The sequence below is a fragment of the Anastrepha obliqua genome, chromosome 2, assembly GCF_027943255.1.
Source record: "Anastrepha obliqua isolate idAnaObli1 chromosome 2, idAnaObli1_1.0, whole genome shotgun sequence".
NCBI classification, from domain to species: domain Eukaryota; kingdom Metazoa; phylum Arthropoda; class Insecta; order Diptera; family Tephritidae; genus Anastrepha; species Anastrepha obliqua.
The window spans coordinates 118,781,097-118,796,767 of record NC_072893.1 but is presented as its reverse complement, the minus strand read 5'-3'; the positions used below and the strand labels follow the sequence as shown (position 1 = coordinate 118,796,767).

General features: G+C 39.3%; 1 protein-coding gene across 1 annotated transcript in view; it reads right to left on the bottom strand.

Annotated features, from left to right (window-relative positions):
• Positions 1-843: 843 nt before the first annotated feature.
• Positions 844-15,671, bottom strand: part of LOC129238387 (visual system homeobox 1-like) — a 63,788-nt gene continuing 48,960 nt past the window's right edge. The window contains exon 2 of the mRNA XM_054873412.1: positions 844-1,097. Within this exon, the coding sequence (XP_054729387.1) occupies positions 844-1,097 (254 nt within the window). The remainder of the gene's footprint in view (positions 1,098-15,671) is intronic.

The following is a 15,671-nucleotide window of genomic DNA, read 5'->3' as shown; positions in this document are numbered from 1 at the left end:
GACGCGAGATGGCATCAAACTAAGGGGCTACGTCGGTGAGGCATAATCAAAGGAGGTTCAGATAACTCATAATACCTCCAAAACACCGTGAGGTAATTCCTTTTTGGACAGTTCCGCGGGGAGAGTGGTAGATAGTGGAGAGGTGTTTAGTACGTAGGTGTAGCTGTGAGGCTACAAGTCGTGCACACTGGTATGCTGGTATGTTGGTATAGCAGTACTCATAAGAGTTCTGAGAATACTCACGGACATTCTCACAGGTCACTACAGATTGCGTAGCCATCTGCGCAGATTTTGGATATGGTCTACTGACTCCCATCGTTTCCGCAACCAGTCGCCAGAGACGCCAGCACACCTTCTCTTTGAAAGTAACGAAGAAGGTCGAGAGATCTCGGCCAAATGTGGCCGTAAGAAAGGCACACACGCTCAACGCAACCCAGTTACTCGTATATCTTAGATTTATTAAGGGAATTGGGTTTGTATGAGGTATTCTGATGAGTAGAGGGCCAAAAGACCATCAAGTCGAAGTGCAAACCACATTCATGCTTTCGAGAGGCAAATTGGAGTATTCGCTACATCTTCTCTAAACTGGTTCTATGTACTTTGGTTCTATCTTTCTTTATACTCATTGAAGAGCAGAGCTCTTCAATTCATTTAACTTTTTATTGCACTCAATTTTTACTGCATTTTCTTTTCATTTCAGTCGTTTCACAGTAAGCTTTTATTCTCTGCACGCTTAAATGTGTCCAATGCCGGAACTTAGTATATTTTAGAGCTGCACTTTTACCCACGATTCATTTTGTAAAAAAATACACATAAATTACTTCTGGTATTTGGCTTTATAACTCACGCCCTCCTTAAAATACGTATTTTAAATTTTTTTGCACTCACCTGTATCCGATCCTCAGGTAGCTCGGTCTTTAGCGAGAGCATTTCACGTGCATACACATCCGGATAGTGTGCTTCTTTGAAGGCCTCTTCGAGTTTTTCCAACTGGTACGATGTAAAAATCGTACGACTATGACGACGTTTCTTCTTCTTTTTCTTACTACCAAAACCATTTAGGCCATCGATGGTGAAATCTTTGCTGGTTAGAGGTCCTAGAAAGAGAAAGCAAAATTTGATGGTCTGGGTAATGATTTAAAAGAGATCAACTGAATTCCTGTTTTAACAACCGAACTGGGATATATGCACATTTCCCCTTTCTCTAAGACAAGTAAGTAACTCGTAAACCCCAAAGTAGAAAATAAGTTCGACCTAAAGATAGGTCTAGTATGCATGTCTCACACCAATCGCAATTGATTCTCGTACTTCACATTAGGTCGTGAAGGCCTGATGCTTAAAAACCTTAACTGCAACATGAAAGTTCTAATTGTCCTTTAGTACAAGATCGGTCGACGAACTAGAGGAGGACATCAATAAACTTGGGAAAAAAAGTCGCAAGCGATCGAGATGTATGAAGGGCCCACATGCTCTCAAAGAGCTATAGTGTCAAAAGACACTAGCCTCGTAATATTTGCAAGATCCTCCTGCACCTGGATTTGAAGTAGTTCAGTGTCAGGTGTATTAGTTTATCAGACTATTCAAGCTGTAACTTTCAGAGCACTTGCAGCAGAGGAACTCAACCGATCGTATCACGCACGTGAACACAAAGCGATACCTGAAGATAAGATAGCCGAGCGCGAACGTACGATAGCAAAGTAGTAAAATAGATGGGATCACTCCAAAGGTCGGTGGAAGTTTAAATGGATCCTCAAACTAGATGAATGGATAAGCAGAAAACACGGCGAAACAGATGACTATTTAATCCAAATTCTCAGCGGATATGATGGCTGTGTGCCACCGCGAAGATGAGAGTGCATAACACGTGTTGTTTTCACTGCGCCAGATTTTATGAAGAGCTTTTCAAGCTCGCAAATGTCCTCGGCGTCGTCCCCATACCAGATAACCTTGTAACGCAAATGCTGAACTCGAAAGAGAAATGGGAAGGAGTAAAACAGTTTGCAGCAAGTATAGTCATAAAACTCCGAAACTTAGAATGGGAGCGCAAAGTGAATGCGACTGATCTAGAACATCTAACAGATGCGTCGCTCAAAGAAGCGGGGGGTGATTGTATTTACGAACAGACGACAAGCACGAACGTGTGATGTAAAGCCTCAAGGCGAAAGCAAACAGACGACAAGTCGATATCGAGTAACGACATTGGAATTTTCCGATGCCCCATTGGTCACAAACCAATGGAGGCTATAGTTAACGTATAATTCCAATACGCAATTAAGAGCGGGACATGGACCCAGGTACCTGGTGTCTATAAAAAGCATAAACACGGCTCCACCTTGATGAAATGCTTTTAGCAGTCCCAGTGTGGAATCAGCCGAGAGAGGAGGAATGTTATAGGGTTAGTGGCAGTATGCCCTACATACCACTGGTGTGACGGCACCTCTGATGATGTTTCTAACATTTTCGATTTAACCTCCTCCGAACAAACAAAAGCTGCAACTTTCGAGATCCCTGTAGAGCTTAACTGGTGGCTGCTGGCTAGTCTCACTTTAAGTACCCACTATAACATAATATAGTGGGACCCACAACGGACCCATTTCGTGGTCTAAGTGGCATCGTTGTCTCTATGTGCGATGCGGCTTCCAAACCATAACATAATATCCTGATGTTAATATGGATTCCGGGACCCGTGTGCATCGTGGATAACGAGATCTCTGACTTTTTAGCCAGAATGGGCTCTTAGGCCAAGAAAGTTGGGCCCGGAGCTCGTTCTGCCACTCCCTTTGTAACAGCCATCAAAGCCACGGTTAGCAAACGGGTTACTCCAACCCACAAGTGAGCTTAGCAGGCTGAGAGAGGTTGCAGATGGACAAAACTGATGTTATGTTGATGATGCCCGGCCGACAGTCGCAGATCTTCCTGTCATTAAGCAGAAGGGACTGTAGACAGCTAGTTGGACTGATGACGGGCCACTTTCTATGGGCAAAGCACATAGAAAAGGTGGGCATCTCAGGCAATGCACTCTGCCCAGCATATGGAGAGGAGAATGAGGCGGCGGTCCACTTTCTGTGCGTCTGCCCGGCCTTCGCTTAAATCAGGCTTAACGTCTTTGGCACTGATGTATGAAGAAGCGATCGCCTTGGCTCCTTGGCATCACAAGATCTACTCTGATTTCTTTAGAGGTCGAGTAGATTTAAAAAAAATTAAAAAGGGGATCCCGAGTGCAGTACAATGGACTTAATTGTATCTGAGTGCTGTACTTGCTAGTCTGTCTCGACAAAAACAAAAACTCACTGTGACAACTGATTAGCGAACGTTGAGGAGTAATCATCTCAGCGTACTCTCCTCAGTTATCCTGCTTTTGCGAGACTAAGATCAAAACAAAGAAACATCTTGTTTTCAAGGGTTTCTTGCAGCCTTCAAGGGTTATGGTAAAAAAATCGCTACATTTTTTTCCTTTTTTCCTTTTTTCCCCACTCCTTACTCTTATAGCTTCTCTCGTGCACCCCAACAGACTGGTAGTCTTATGAGGTTTAAGTGTGGAATAGCCATCCTAACCTGATCTATTATATTTCGGGATTTGGCAACCCTGGTGTTGCAATCTGGCAACTGACAGCTGTATCGCAAAGTTTGACATTTTTGGCTTTTACGTACTCAGAACGTTTTGAAATACCAGCGCTATTTGTGTTGTTTACAGTAATTTAAAAGATTCATCTCGGTCTCAAAATGGAATTAAATCGTGAAAATTTTCGTGCGATTATTTTTTACAACTTTCGACGGGGACTAACTCAGCAACATTGCATGGATGAACTTAATTCATTTTTTGGCGATGAAGCTCCATCAAGGACCAGTGTTTATCGATGGTATGGTGAATTCAATCGTAGTCGTAGTTCACTCCAAGACGAATTTCGTGAAGGTCGTCCAAAATCAGTTGTTGTTCCGAAAACCATTGATGTTGTGCGCGAACTGATATTGCACCTATCGTGAGATTGAGACAATCTTAGGCATTAGTGGGACCAGCATGCATTCAATATTGCATAAACATTTGACTGTCAAAAAAATTTGTTCGCGTTGGATCCCACACAATTTGTCAATCGCTCAAAAAAGGGCTCGTGTCGATTGGTCGAAGAAATGCTCAAAAAATACGATCGCGGGGCTTCGAAACACGTCTATGATATCGGGACAGGTGATGAATCATGAATTTACGCGTATGAGCCCGAAAGTAAACAGCAGTCGACTGTATGGGTGTTTCAAGAGACTGTATGGGTGAGCCAAATCCAACAAAAGTTGTTCGCGCACGAAGCCCTTCCAAGCTGGTCGCCTGTTTTTTCGGAAAAACTGGACATGTCGCAACCGTACCACTAGAACAACGCGGAACAGTAAATTCTGAGTGGTACACAACCATTTGTCTTCCAAGAAATTAGGAAAACCAATCGCCGAAACGGATCACTCTTCACCAGGACAATGCGAGCTCTCACACATCGGCTTAAACAACTGCATTTTTGAGCACCCAAAACATCGAATTAATGGGTCATCCGCCGTATAGTCCTGACTTGGCACCGAATGACTTCTTTTTATTCCCGTACGTAAAAAACGCACTGAGAGGTCAGCGTTTTGCGACACCTGAAGAAGCGGTTGCGGCATTCAGAATGCATGTTTTGGAGGTACCTCATTCAGAGTGGCAAAAGTGCTTCGACAATTGGTTCAGACGCATGCAAAAGTGTATAGATCTTCATGGAGAATATTTTGAAAAACAATAAAGTGATTTTCGATGATTAAAATTTGTTTTTGTTCTCTAGTCCCGAAATATAAAAGGCACCCTTCGTATTGTGAGGACGGTACTCAAATGCACTCATACCCAATTTTTAGTAATCAGAGCGAGTTCAGCGATCTTCATATCTCATCGCGTTAATGTCACTCAGGCAAGAGTTCTATAATACTATTTTTTTACACAAGTTATTTTGGTATCAGTCTCCACCTGGTATCCCTAAGGACCATCAGTCAGTAGGGGCAGTCTATGACTGGCCTAATGCCAGCCCGGTTAACCTAATCTAACCTCCTTTGAAATTTATTTAACTTGCACCACCAAATCTACCTATAAAAGCGAAACGATTCTAAGTAGCCCCTTAAACCATTCCTTGAAACTTAATAAGTTTTATTTATTTATTTTTGAGTGTAATGAAATACAGCGCAATACTGGAAAATTCTCAGAAAACCGCTACTTTGTTGCCACACAACAAAGATGACAAAAAATAAGCAAAGCAGATGTAGAGGACTTTGCATAGGGAAAACATTGCCAGAGAGTCGTGTCGAGTGTACTCGTGCCGTCAATGCAGTTGTCAAATCGGCATTTAACGATTGTGCGTCGACAATTAATGCCCACTTTACAAGCTGCAATCGATCAGCGATGTCAAAAATACATACCTACACACAAGTGGGAAAAATAAGCGTATAAAGATGCCGTTATATCAAAGCATGCTTGAAAATTTCGCAATGACACTTGGCCTAAATGCAACTCTGTCTAGCAAAAACAAAAAAAAAGGATTCTAAAAGTACTACGTCCATGCGTGTATTTAGTAATTTGCCACAAATGCTATTTAGTAGGTATCTTCGAACCGCTGAAGTGCCGTTTAAGAGTACGCACATGCACACACGCATTCCCACATACGAGAATAGGCGCAGCAACGCGGAAAAAGCAAATCACAACGGCACTTTGACTGCACAAGCGCATCTTCAACAACTTTCTTGGTTTTGTTTTATTTGTAATTTGATATACAAAAAAAGAAATGCAAAAAAAATATACAGAAAAAAGGCAAAGTAAATGTCTGTACTTCAGCTGAAAATACGCCTGTGTGTGGGTCTTGGCTCACAGCGTTCAAGATGTTGCAACTGTTGTAAGTGCATTCTTTTGCGTATCGAATTACGTTCCCATGCGTGAAGAGCGCTTGTGGATGAGTACGAGTAGTGCATACTTTGTTGTAGTCATTATTTTTTTAAATTTCTTGCTGTAGTCTGACTCCTTTTGACCTCTGCTGCTATAGACATGGCTGTAAATTTCTCTTCCCTTCATAGGAAATGGGATCTCATTTGAATTGTGCAAACAGGTTTTTCAGAGAGTTACTTCATAGGATATAAGCTTTGCTATATTAAAATTAGGTTAGACGGACCACTTTGTGCAGAAGTCACATGGAGATCACAAACGTGGAAGTGAGGACGCAAGAATGTGGCCAATTTACCTTCTATTTACTATAAGCCGAGATAGGTTGGCGGCCCCAGAATAAGCAAGGGCACATTGCTCTACACGAGATAGATAATAGAAAAGAAAGAGAAGCAGGAAATAGAGGGAATTGAAAACTCTAACAATATTGGCCTAATTGAATTCACGTATCGACTATGTGATGATGATTCAGTTAATATTCGCCTCTGATAGTTATCTGTTGGTGAAAAAGCATTATGAGAACCCGTGAGGCCGAGTCCATCATCATCATCAATTCCTTTTGTGCCAAATGGAAGAGAGGGCTTCAGTTGTAAAACTTTTTACATATAAACACAAATTCTGCATCTCCGAAGCCGATGTGCATGCTGCCATAGCAGGTGGATTTTCACATTTCTGTGGCATTTGTGTACCTCGCGGGTTTAAATTCATGTTTTTATATATGTGGCTCGAAAAACGTGGAGTACATCCATAAGTTACAAGCCTAAGAAGAATTTATGAGCTCCACAAGTAAGACGAATAGATAGCCGCTGATAACATGAGACCTCTTCTAACATAAAGAACAAACGCCTTTAACAACCGCTGCGAACTTCGAGAGGCTTTTGAATTGTATACACATGCCCCACAAAGTCTGCGTTCACCCGAATAGCCTTCTTAAATTTATTAAAAACAAAATAGAATATTATGATTAAATTTAAATCTTTACTTCTTCACTTTTTAGATAACGGGAAAATAATTTCAGCAGCATGTAAATGTGGCACCAAAAAGTCTGCGTTCAGCCTGTTTATTTTAATGATACCGTTAATTTTAAGATATTTTTCCTTGTTTATATTAATTTTTTATTGCGCATTACTTCGACTGACTGTTAACAAAGCTTAGTTGAACATTTTATTTATAACTGGAGATAATTAAAGAACATGGAAGGAAAGGGAGAAGAAATAAGCGTTTCTGAGAGGAAAATAATTATAAAAATGTGGAAAGACGGAAAAAGTTTCCGAAATATTGGAAAATCTATTGGGAGAACGTATTCCTCTTTCAGCGAGTTGTAACAAATTTTCGGCAAACTGGAATTTTTACATCTAAGCCCAGGTCAGGGCGACCGAAAAAATTATCGACCCGGGAACAGCGTTCTATAATCAACTTGGCATATGTTAACCCCCGGATTACATCCTCAAAATTAGTTGAAAACATAAATCAAACATTTGAAAAAGTATTTGCGCTGAAACTGCCAGAAAAGTTCAAGCTGGATACCGTGGTAGAGTCGCCCGAAGAAAGCCCTTCATTTCTCTTGTGAACATACGTAAACGCATTCAGTTTGCTAATGAGTACATAAATAAGCCTTCCGAGTTCTGGAAAAAAGTAATATTTTCAGACGAAAGTAAATTTTGTATATTCGGAATTAAAGGCCGTCAAATTGTTTCGCGAAAACCTGGAACTTCTCTTGAAAAACAAAATCTTGTTGGCACGGTTAAGCACGGAGGTGGCGGGGTTATGGTTTGGGGCTTCATGGCGGCAAATGGGGTGGGTCAGTTAGAATTTATTGATTCGACGATGGATAAATGGAGCTACTTGAACATACTTAAACGGAATTTAAAGCAAAGTGCAAAAAATCTCGGCTTATCAAGAATATTTTGGTTTCAACAAGGTAACGACCCGAAGCACACTGCCGAGATCGTTAAGCATTGGCTCTTGTACAACGCCCCAAACCAGCTTAAAACACCACCACAGTCCCCAGATCTTAACCCCATCGAGTATCTGTGGGATCAATTGGAATAAAGAATTCGTCAGCAAGTGATTACTAGTAAAGAGGTTTTGCGGAGTGTCATGCAGGCAGAATGGAGGAAGATAACAGCAGAGGAAACAGCGAAACTAGTAATTTCAATGCCAAATAGGCTGAGAGAAGTCCTGAAGCAACGTGGATATCCAACTAAATATTCGATTTAATTTTTGCATATAGCATATCATATTTTTGTATTAGACTTTAAGACTGAACGCAGACTTTATGGTCGCTTTATTTACTTGTTGCAGACATTATTCACCGTTATATAAAAACTTATATGAGGAATCTTGAAATTTATTTTTGTTTTTGAAACTTAAACATATAATAAACATATAAATATATACAAATTTATAAAAATTATAAAATCTGGTTGTGTGTTTCATTCACTAAAAAGTTATTGTAGGGTGAACGCAGACTTTGTGGGGAATGTGTATGTCAAAGTGGCCCCCCGAAGCTTCCCCTTTCATTAGCCCTGATCATGCCTCCTACGCGCATTGGATACCTCGTTGTTGTTGTTTTAGCAGTTTACTAAACCCTGCCAGTGCGGTGTAGGTAACCGAGTATCTTCGTCTAACTCATCTAAAGGTAGGCCCAGAAAATATGCTGCTTCGACAGGTTGGCTTTATAGGGAGAGGGGCGCTAGGTGAGTAAGCTTCATGGGGCAAGTGAATAGTTGGTTAGTGCCGTGAGGTGTGCTTTCACATGCTGGACATTTGATGGGTATATCGGGGTCGATTCTGAATAAGTAAGACTTTAACCAAATGCAATATCTAAAAAGTAATTGAGTTAAAGTTATGTGGGTCTCCGAGGCAGCTGAAGCTCTTCGTCTGCAATAGGTGGTGGTTGGACTCCGACAATGGCATTAGGGGATCGGAAGTTTAAGAAGATGGTATCTCGGTGAATGCAGTAGTTGTAGTCTGTTTTGTCGTGGATCTCGTCAGTGTAGCTGAAGAGATGCATACTGGCATGACCGGGAGGTGGCTCAAGCTCTAGCAAATGTCCTTTGGTATCGAATGTTTTCTGTAAATTTGCCCATCATAAGAAAAATCGGACACACTAGCAAGGCTGAATAATACTGGCTTTTGGTGAGGTAAAAGGGTGGTTAAATATGCTAAAACTATGAGCTAGGAGATGATATAAATTGCTAAACCAAATGAATCCTTCAGAAGTGCTCGATACCCAGAATGTTTGTTATCGAGAAGTGCCACTACTCCACGTAGTACTCGTAGACATCACGGCGTAAGTGATCTGCATCCAATCTCTAAGTCATCTGATCTATGAGAGCGCTTAATTTACCTATGGATGTAGTGTTCCAAGTTGATGGTCCCTCTAGGTCGGGCTTGTACGTGATTACCATTCGGTTAGGCTCGACTTCGGAAAAAAGTGTGGAATGTGCCCCTCGGCAGGCGGTGTCAAACCTCCGAATTTATTTTTAATTGCTGGCGGAAAGCTCTTGCCCTCTCTTCTGCAAATACTGTGGCCTGTTCCGCTTTTAGGCTCAGAGCGAGCTGACAATAGAAGACTGTCACGCATGGAAATTCAACCATCATAGACTCCTTTACGGATATATCCAGTGATTGTAATTATCACCCTCCCATTCTCTGTTTTCTCAGAGAAAATCCCTTTCATCAACCAACACACTCGTTATGATCTACATGGACGGATCTAGAATGGATGCCGGTATAGGATGAGGGTTATATTGCGAAGAGCTTCTTAACAGTGAATCCCTTAAACTACCAGATCACTGCAGTGTTTTTCAAGCGGAAATAAAGGATATTCATGAAGCCTTAAGATGGTTTGAGATAAACAGAATATCATCAAAAGATATCTGCATTCTACCAGGCAGCCAAGCTGCGCTACTGGCTCTGGATGTATTGCAAATATCTCGTAATGAGATGGCTAAACAGTATCGTATAATCTTATGCTGGGTTCCAGGTCACAGAGTTATACCAGGAAACTGTAGGGCTGACCAACTTGCAAGAGAAGGATATAAATAATTTTATGGGGGTGTCTCTCGCGACGTGTAAGCTTCTTGTTATGGACGCATTAATCAATTCTATAAATCAAAGATGCATTAGGGCCAATACCTTTGAAATCCAAGAATACTATAAAATTGAGTGGACTTCAAATTAGGGCCTTAGGGGGCCCTCCAAGAATATTATAAATTGTGTAGTCTTCAAATTAGGATCTTAGTAGGGGTCTTCACAGGACATTCTGAAATAGGAAATCACTCAAGGAGATTAGGCATCTACATGCATGAAATCTGTCGTAGCTGTAGGAATGAGGAGGAGTTGGAAACAATTCAACGCCCGGCTCTAGCCAAAAGCAGGAACCGATATTTAAGAGCCTACTTCTTAATGAATATGGATCATCTATAGACTTTAGGTATCAACAACAATTTACGCTTTGCCCAAAGCTCAGGATGGTTCAATCTGGATGGGCCTGCGGCTTACAATGGACCCGTTTCGTGGTCTAAGTGGTATCTCTGGCCCTATGTGCAATATGGCTGCTAAACCTAAACTAACCTAAGCGCTTATACACTTTCACTACATTCGTCCATAAATTTCCTTTGCTTTTCCTTCCTTTTCTGTTTTTTTGGCTTGCATTCCAAAAATAAAAATTCAATCACTGCGCGATACTTCATTTTCTCCATTGTAGAAAATAGTGTGGCTAAATAAAATAAATACTAAATGGCTTGTAAGCGTAAAATGAATTGACAGATTGAAATGAAACTTCACATATTATGTTGTTCAATAAGTTTTGCGGTTCGATAAGGCGGCCGCCATAGCCGAATGGGTTGGTGCGTGCTTACCATTTGGAATTCACAGAGAGAACGTTGGTTCGAATCTAGGTGAAACACCAAAATTAAGAAAAACATTTTTCTAATAGCGGTCGCCCCTCGGCAGGCAATGGTAAACCTCCGAGTGTATTTCTGCCATGAAAAAGCTCCTCACAAAAAATATCTGTCGTTCGGAGTCGGCTTGAAACTGTAGGCCCCTCCATTTGTGAAACAACCACAAATAGGAGGAGGAGCTGGGCCAAACACCCAAAAAGGGTGTACGCGACAATTATATATATATATATATATTGCATTCACCTCTTCTTTCCAGTTAGTACTAACCTTAAGAAAGTAGCTGTTAAAATTTCATGATATTCTATTCATTAGTTCGTGAGTTATTGGGCCTTTTGTTATTTTCAATTTCAATTTATTTGATTTGTTTTGTACATATATTAGTAAGACAGAGTCTTGTGGTAGTACATCTTCTTATAATTCTAGAATACGAGGATGGTATACATAGAAATGCTACTTAGATTTAAAACTATAATATTTTAACTATTAAACTTATAGACTAAAACTTAGAGTAGTAAGTGAGAAGAAGAGAAAGATGGTGGGAATGGGAGAAGGAAAGGGGGATTAAAGGTTAGAAGTAGTTAGAAACTGCAGTTTTAAAACACCTTGCTTGTTTTATAAGCTTTATTGTAGTTGGTATAGAATTCCATAGTTTTATGGCACTAACAAAGAACATGCGTTCTGATTCCAAGTAAGTGTAAGTCGGAACAATTAGATTCAATGTTCGGGTGCACTGGCATTATTTAATATTTTTATACAGGTACTCGTACAATGGTTTTTGTGTGTATATTAATTTATGCAGGAACAAAAGAGAGCGTATTTTGAGATACGAGTCGAGGTTATGATCGATAATCTGTTTTGAGTAGATAGATATATGGTCATATTTCCTTTTTTCAAACACGAAATGCGCTGCATTATTTAAAGCGATTTGCAATTTATGTTTCGAATTATTATCAAGCCTGCAATATACTAATTCAGCGTATGATACATGAGGAACAATGAGTGATCTAACAAGTTTTAATTTAGTTTGCCGTGGCAGTAAGTAGGCAGTACAATATAGCTTTCTAAGAATATTATATACCTTGTTTACAACAAAGTTTACATGGTCAACGCATGATAATCTTGAATTTATTCTGAAACCCAGGTTAGTTACTATGTCATCAAAGTTAATATTTACTTCATTAAGTAATATTGGCGGCAAAGAGCTAAGGTCATACTTTGAATGAGAAATAGCAATCGCCTTCGTCTTTGACTCATTTAATTTCAAGTTGTTAGATTTGGACCAGTTAGAAATACGAGTGAGGTCTTCATTAAGCCTTGCTATCAAATCTTCAATAAGACCTATTAGCCTTGACAAGTAGATCTGGGTGTCATCAGCATAGAGATGAATCGACGAATTTTGGCAACACTCAACAATGCCATTAATGAAAATGCAAAATAAAATTGGACCTAAAATAGAGCCCTACGGCACACCTGACGTAATTGGTTTTAGACTTGAGTAGTTATCACCACACTTAACTTGTTGTAGCCGATTCGAAAGGTAACTTTTTATTAGTTGCAGAGAAAATGCTCCAAACTTATAGTGATAGCACAATTTTTGGAGTAAAATGCTGTGATCAATAGTATCAAATGCTTTTGAAAAATCGGGTAATACTAGCACTGTTAGGTAGTTTTTATCATAAGCAGAGCGAACGTCTTCAAAAATTTTAGGCATAGCAGTGGAGCAACTATGCAGACCTCTGAAACCCGACTGGAAATTACTCAGCAGATTATTCTTGCCCAAGTAGCAGGTAATTTGTCGCGCCAAAAATTTTTCAAATACTTTCGATAGGGCAGGTAAAATGCTTATTGGTCTGAAGTGCTGAGGCGCGGTAGAGCATTTTATTTTTGGCACAGGTATTATATTTGCTATCTTCCAAAGATATGGAAATGTAGATGAGGTGATTGAAAAGTTAATTATGTGCGTAAGTGATGGTATTACAACTGGTAGAATAATTTTAAGAAATTTAAGACAAATGCCGTCGGTCCCTATAGCATTAGATTTGACAGAATGTACAAACTGTATCAAATCCATCTCTGTTGCAGACACAAATTCAAACTCACCGTCATCAACATGCCCTCGTAGAGGAACTTTTACAGGTATGTCGAGTGGAGCCGTGTTAGATGCTAGAAAGTGAGTATTTAAGATTTCTGGGTCCAAACTGCTCACGGGCTTATTCTCCCCTGAGACACCTAAGGTTTTAAGATTTTTCCATAGGACTTTCGGAGGTAAACTATCATTGAGCTTCCATTGTAGATATGCCCTTTTGGCATCTCTAGTGATGGCAGTTACTTTATTTCTTGCTACACGATATTTTTGCCACAAGTGAGTGTTTCTATAATATCATTTTTCCATTTCTTATATGCTTTACTACGCTCTCTCATTAAATACAATATCTCACGCGTAAACCATGGTTTCCTATTTCCGTGGACTTTAACTTTACGCAACGGAACAAACCTATCAAATAGATAGCTGACTAAAGCATTGAAATGTTGCAGTTTTTCATCCACTGTTGTGAATAACCGACACATATTCCAGTTAAGCTCGGCAGCCTCCTTATTTAAGAGATCGTGCTGAATAAGCTTAAAGTCTCTAAAGAATATCTCCTTTACTTGATTGTATCTGTTGAACTGGATGTTGTAAGATAAGAATATCAACTCGTGGTCGGAAACTCTAGCCATAGGAAGCTGATCAATATGACTGACGTAATCTCTGTCACTGACGCAAAATACATCCAAAAGACTTGGTTTGCAGTGGGGTGCAAAGCGAGTAGCATATTCATTGATTAAGGAAATTCCTAATGATTGGAAACTATCTATCAAACTCCTGGAAGAAAAATTATCACAAAGAAGGTCTACATTTAAATCACCACACACAATAATATGTTCATAGGAGATGTGGAATTGCGCTAATTTATCAAATATCACTGAGAGGTCATTTCTATTGCTAGGGTTGTAAATGCATGCAACAAGACATTTGGTATTGTTATCATAAAATTCAACAAAAATGTATTCGACTTCTTGAAAATGATCTGATCTACAGATCTCTTCCCATTTAAAATTATTTTTAAAATATAAAGCAATGCCACGTCCTCGAGTCTTCGTAGTCCTATCACATCTAATAATAGTTTAGTCGCACAGGGAATATACATTATTATCAATATAGTCTTTAAACCATGTCTCTGTAAAACATATTAAGTCAATGCTCAAATTATCAAAAACTAAATTTAGATAGTCAATTTTTTCAGCATTCAAACTTCGCGCATTCAACTGACAGACATTAAAAAAACATCAAAAAAATCCACAAAATCGTCTTGAATGATCGAAAGGTGAAGTTGAGTGAGTTAGCTAAGATCATAAAGATATCAAAAGAATGGCTTTATATTGCATGAGCGTTTGACTATGAGAAAGCTCTGTTCAAGTGGGTGCTGCATTTGTTCACTGGGCCAAAAACAAGCACGTGTTGATGAATCTGAGTAGTTTTTGGCCATACTTAAACGTAATAAACCGGAATTTTTGCATCGATATGTGGAAACGGATGAAACATGGAACCATCACTTCACTGCAGAATCAAAACATCTCATCATATGGGTGGTCAGTAACTGGTGAACTTCATCCAAAGCACCCGAAAGCACAATAATCGGCTGAAAAGGTTATGGTCTCGGTATTACGGGATGTGCGTGGCATAATATTCATCGACCATTTCTTGAGAAGGGAAATACCATCAACAGTAAATATTATATAGCGTTTTTGGAGCATTTGAAGGCCAAAATTGGACAGAAACGTCTGTATATGGGAAAGAAAAAATTGTGTTTTTTTTTTAAGCCTATGCACCATGTCACAAGTCAATCAATAAAATGGCAAAATTTCATGAACTGAACTTCGAATCGCTCACACATCCATCGCATTCGCCAGGTTCTCAGCGACTACTGGATGTTCGCAGACCTAAAAAAAATACTCGCCGCTAAGAAATTTTGTTCGACTGAAGAGGTTTTCGCTGTAACTGAGGTCAACTTCGAGGCAAAAGGTAAATCGATCTACAAAAATGGCACCGAAATGTTAGAGCGGCGCTAGTATGATTGCGTTGTTCTTACTGGAGATTAGGTTGATTAATAAAACTAATTTAGAGCACAAAAGCCCATGTGTTACATAAAGTTATTTAATTTTAATTAATTTCATTGCATTATATTTTTATTTCATTCTATATTCAAATATCTATTGTGGACTTTCATTTCGTAGCAGGGCAGGCAATAAAAACAATATCAACACTACGCTTTCACTTTGTCAACACTTCAATGGCGTAATTTCAATCTCCTTCAAATACTTTTTCACATATTCAACTACTTACAAAGCTGCATTATATTTATATTTATTTCCTCTAATTAAAATTATCAAACAAATGCAGAGTTGCATGGCGTGCACATAAACATACAACACTGATGCGAATGGTTGCATGTGAAAAAGTGTGAAATGCATACATAAAGGCGCAGATAGGGGGAAAAAGTACGCATTTATTGTAGTTGTAAAAGGCATGCCCGAGTGTGTGAATTAAAATGTATATTCCTCTAATTAACAATTTTAAATAAAACGAGTTAATTTACATGGCATACCCACATACACACACGTATGTGCTGATATGGGCACAACAACGTATACATACATAATTATGAAGTTGAATGTGAAGGCCCACACAATCGTATGTATGAAAATTTGCAGCGACATATTTTTTTTATTTTTTTGGTGTTTTTATTATTATTATATTTTTATGGGTACAAAAAGGTCTGTGGAAG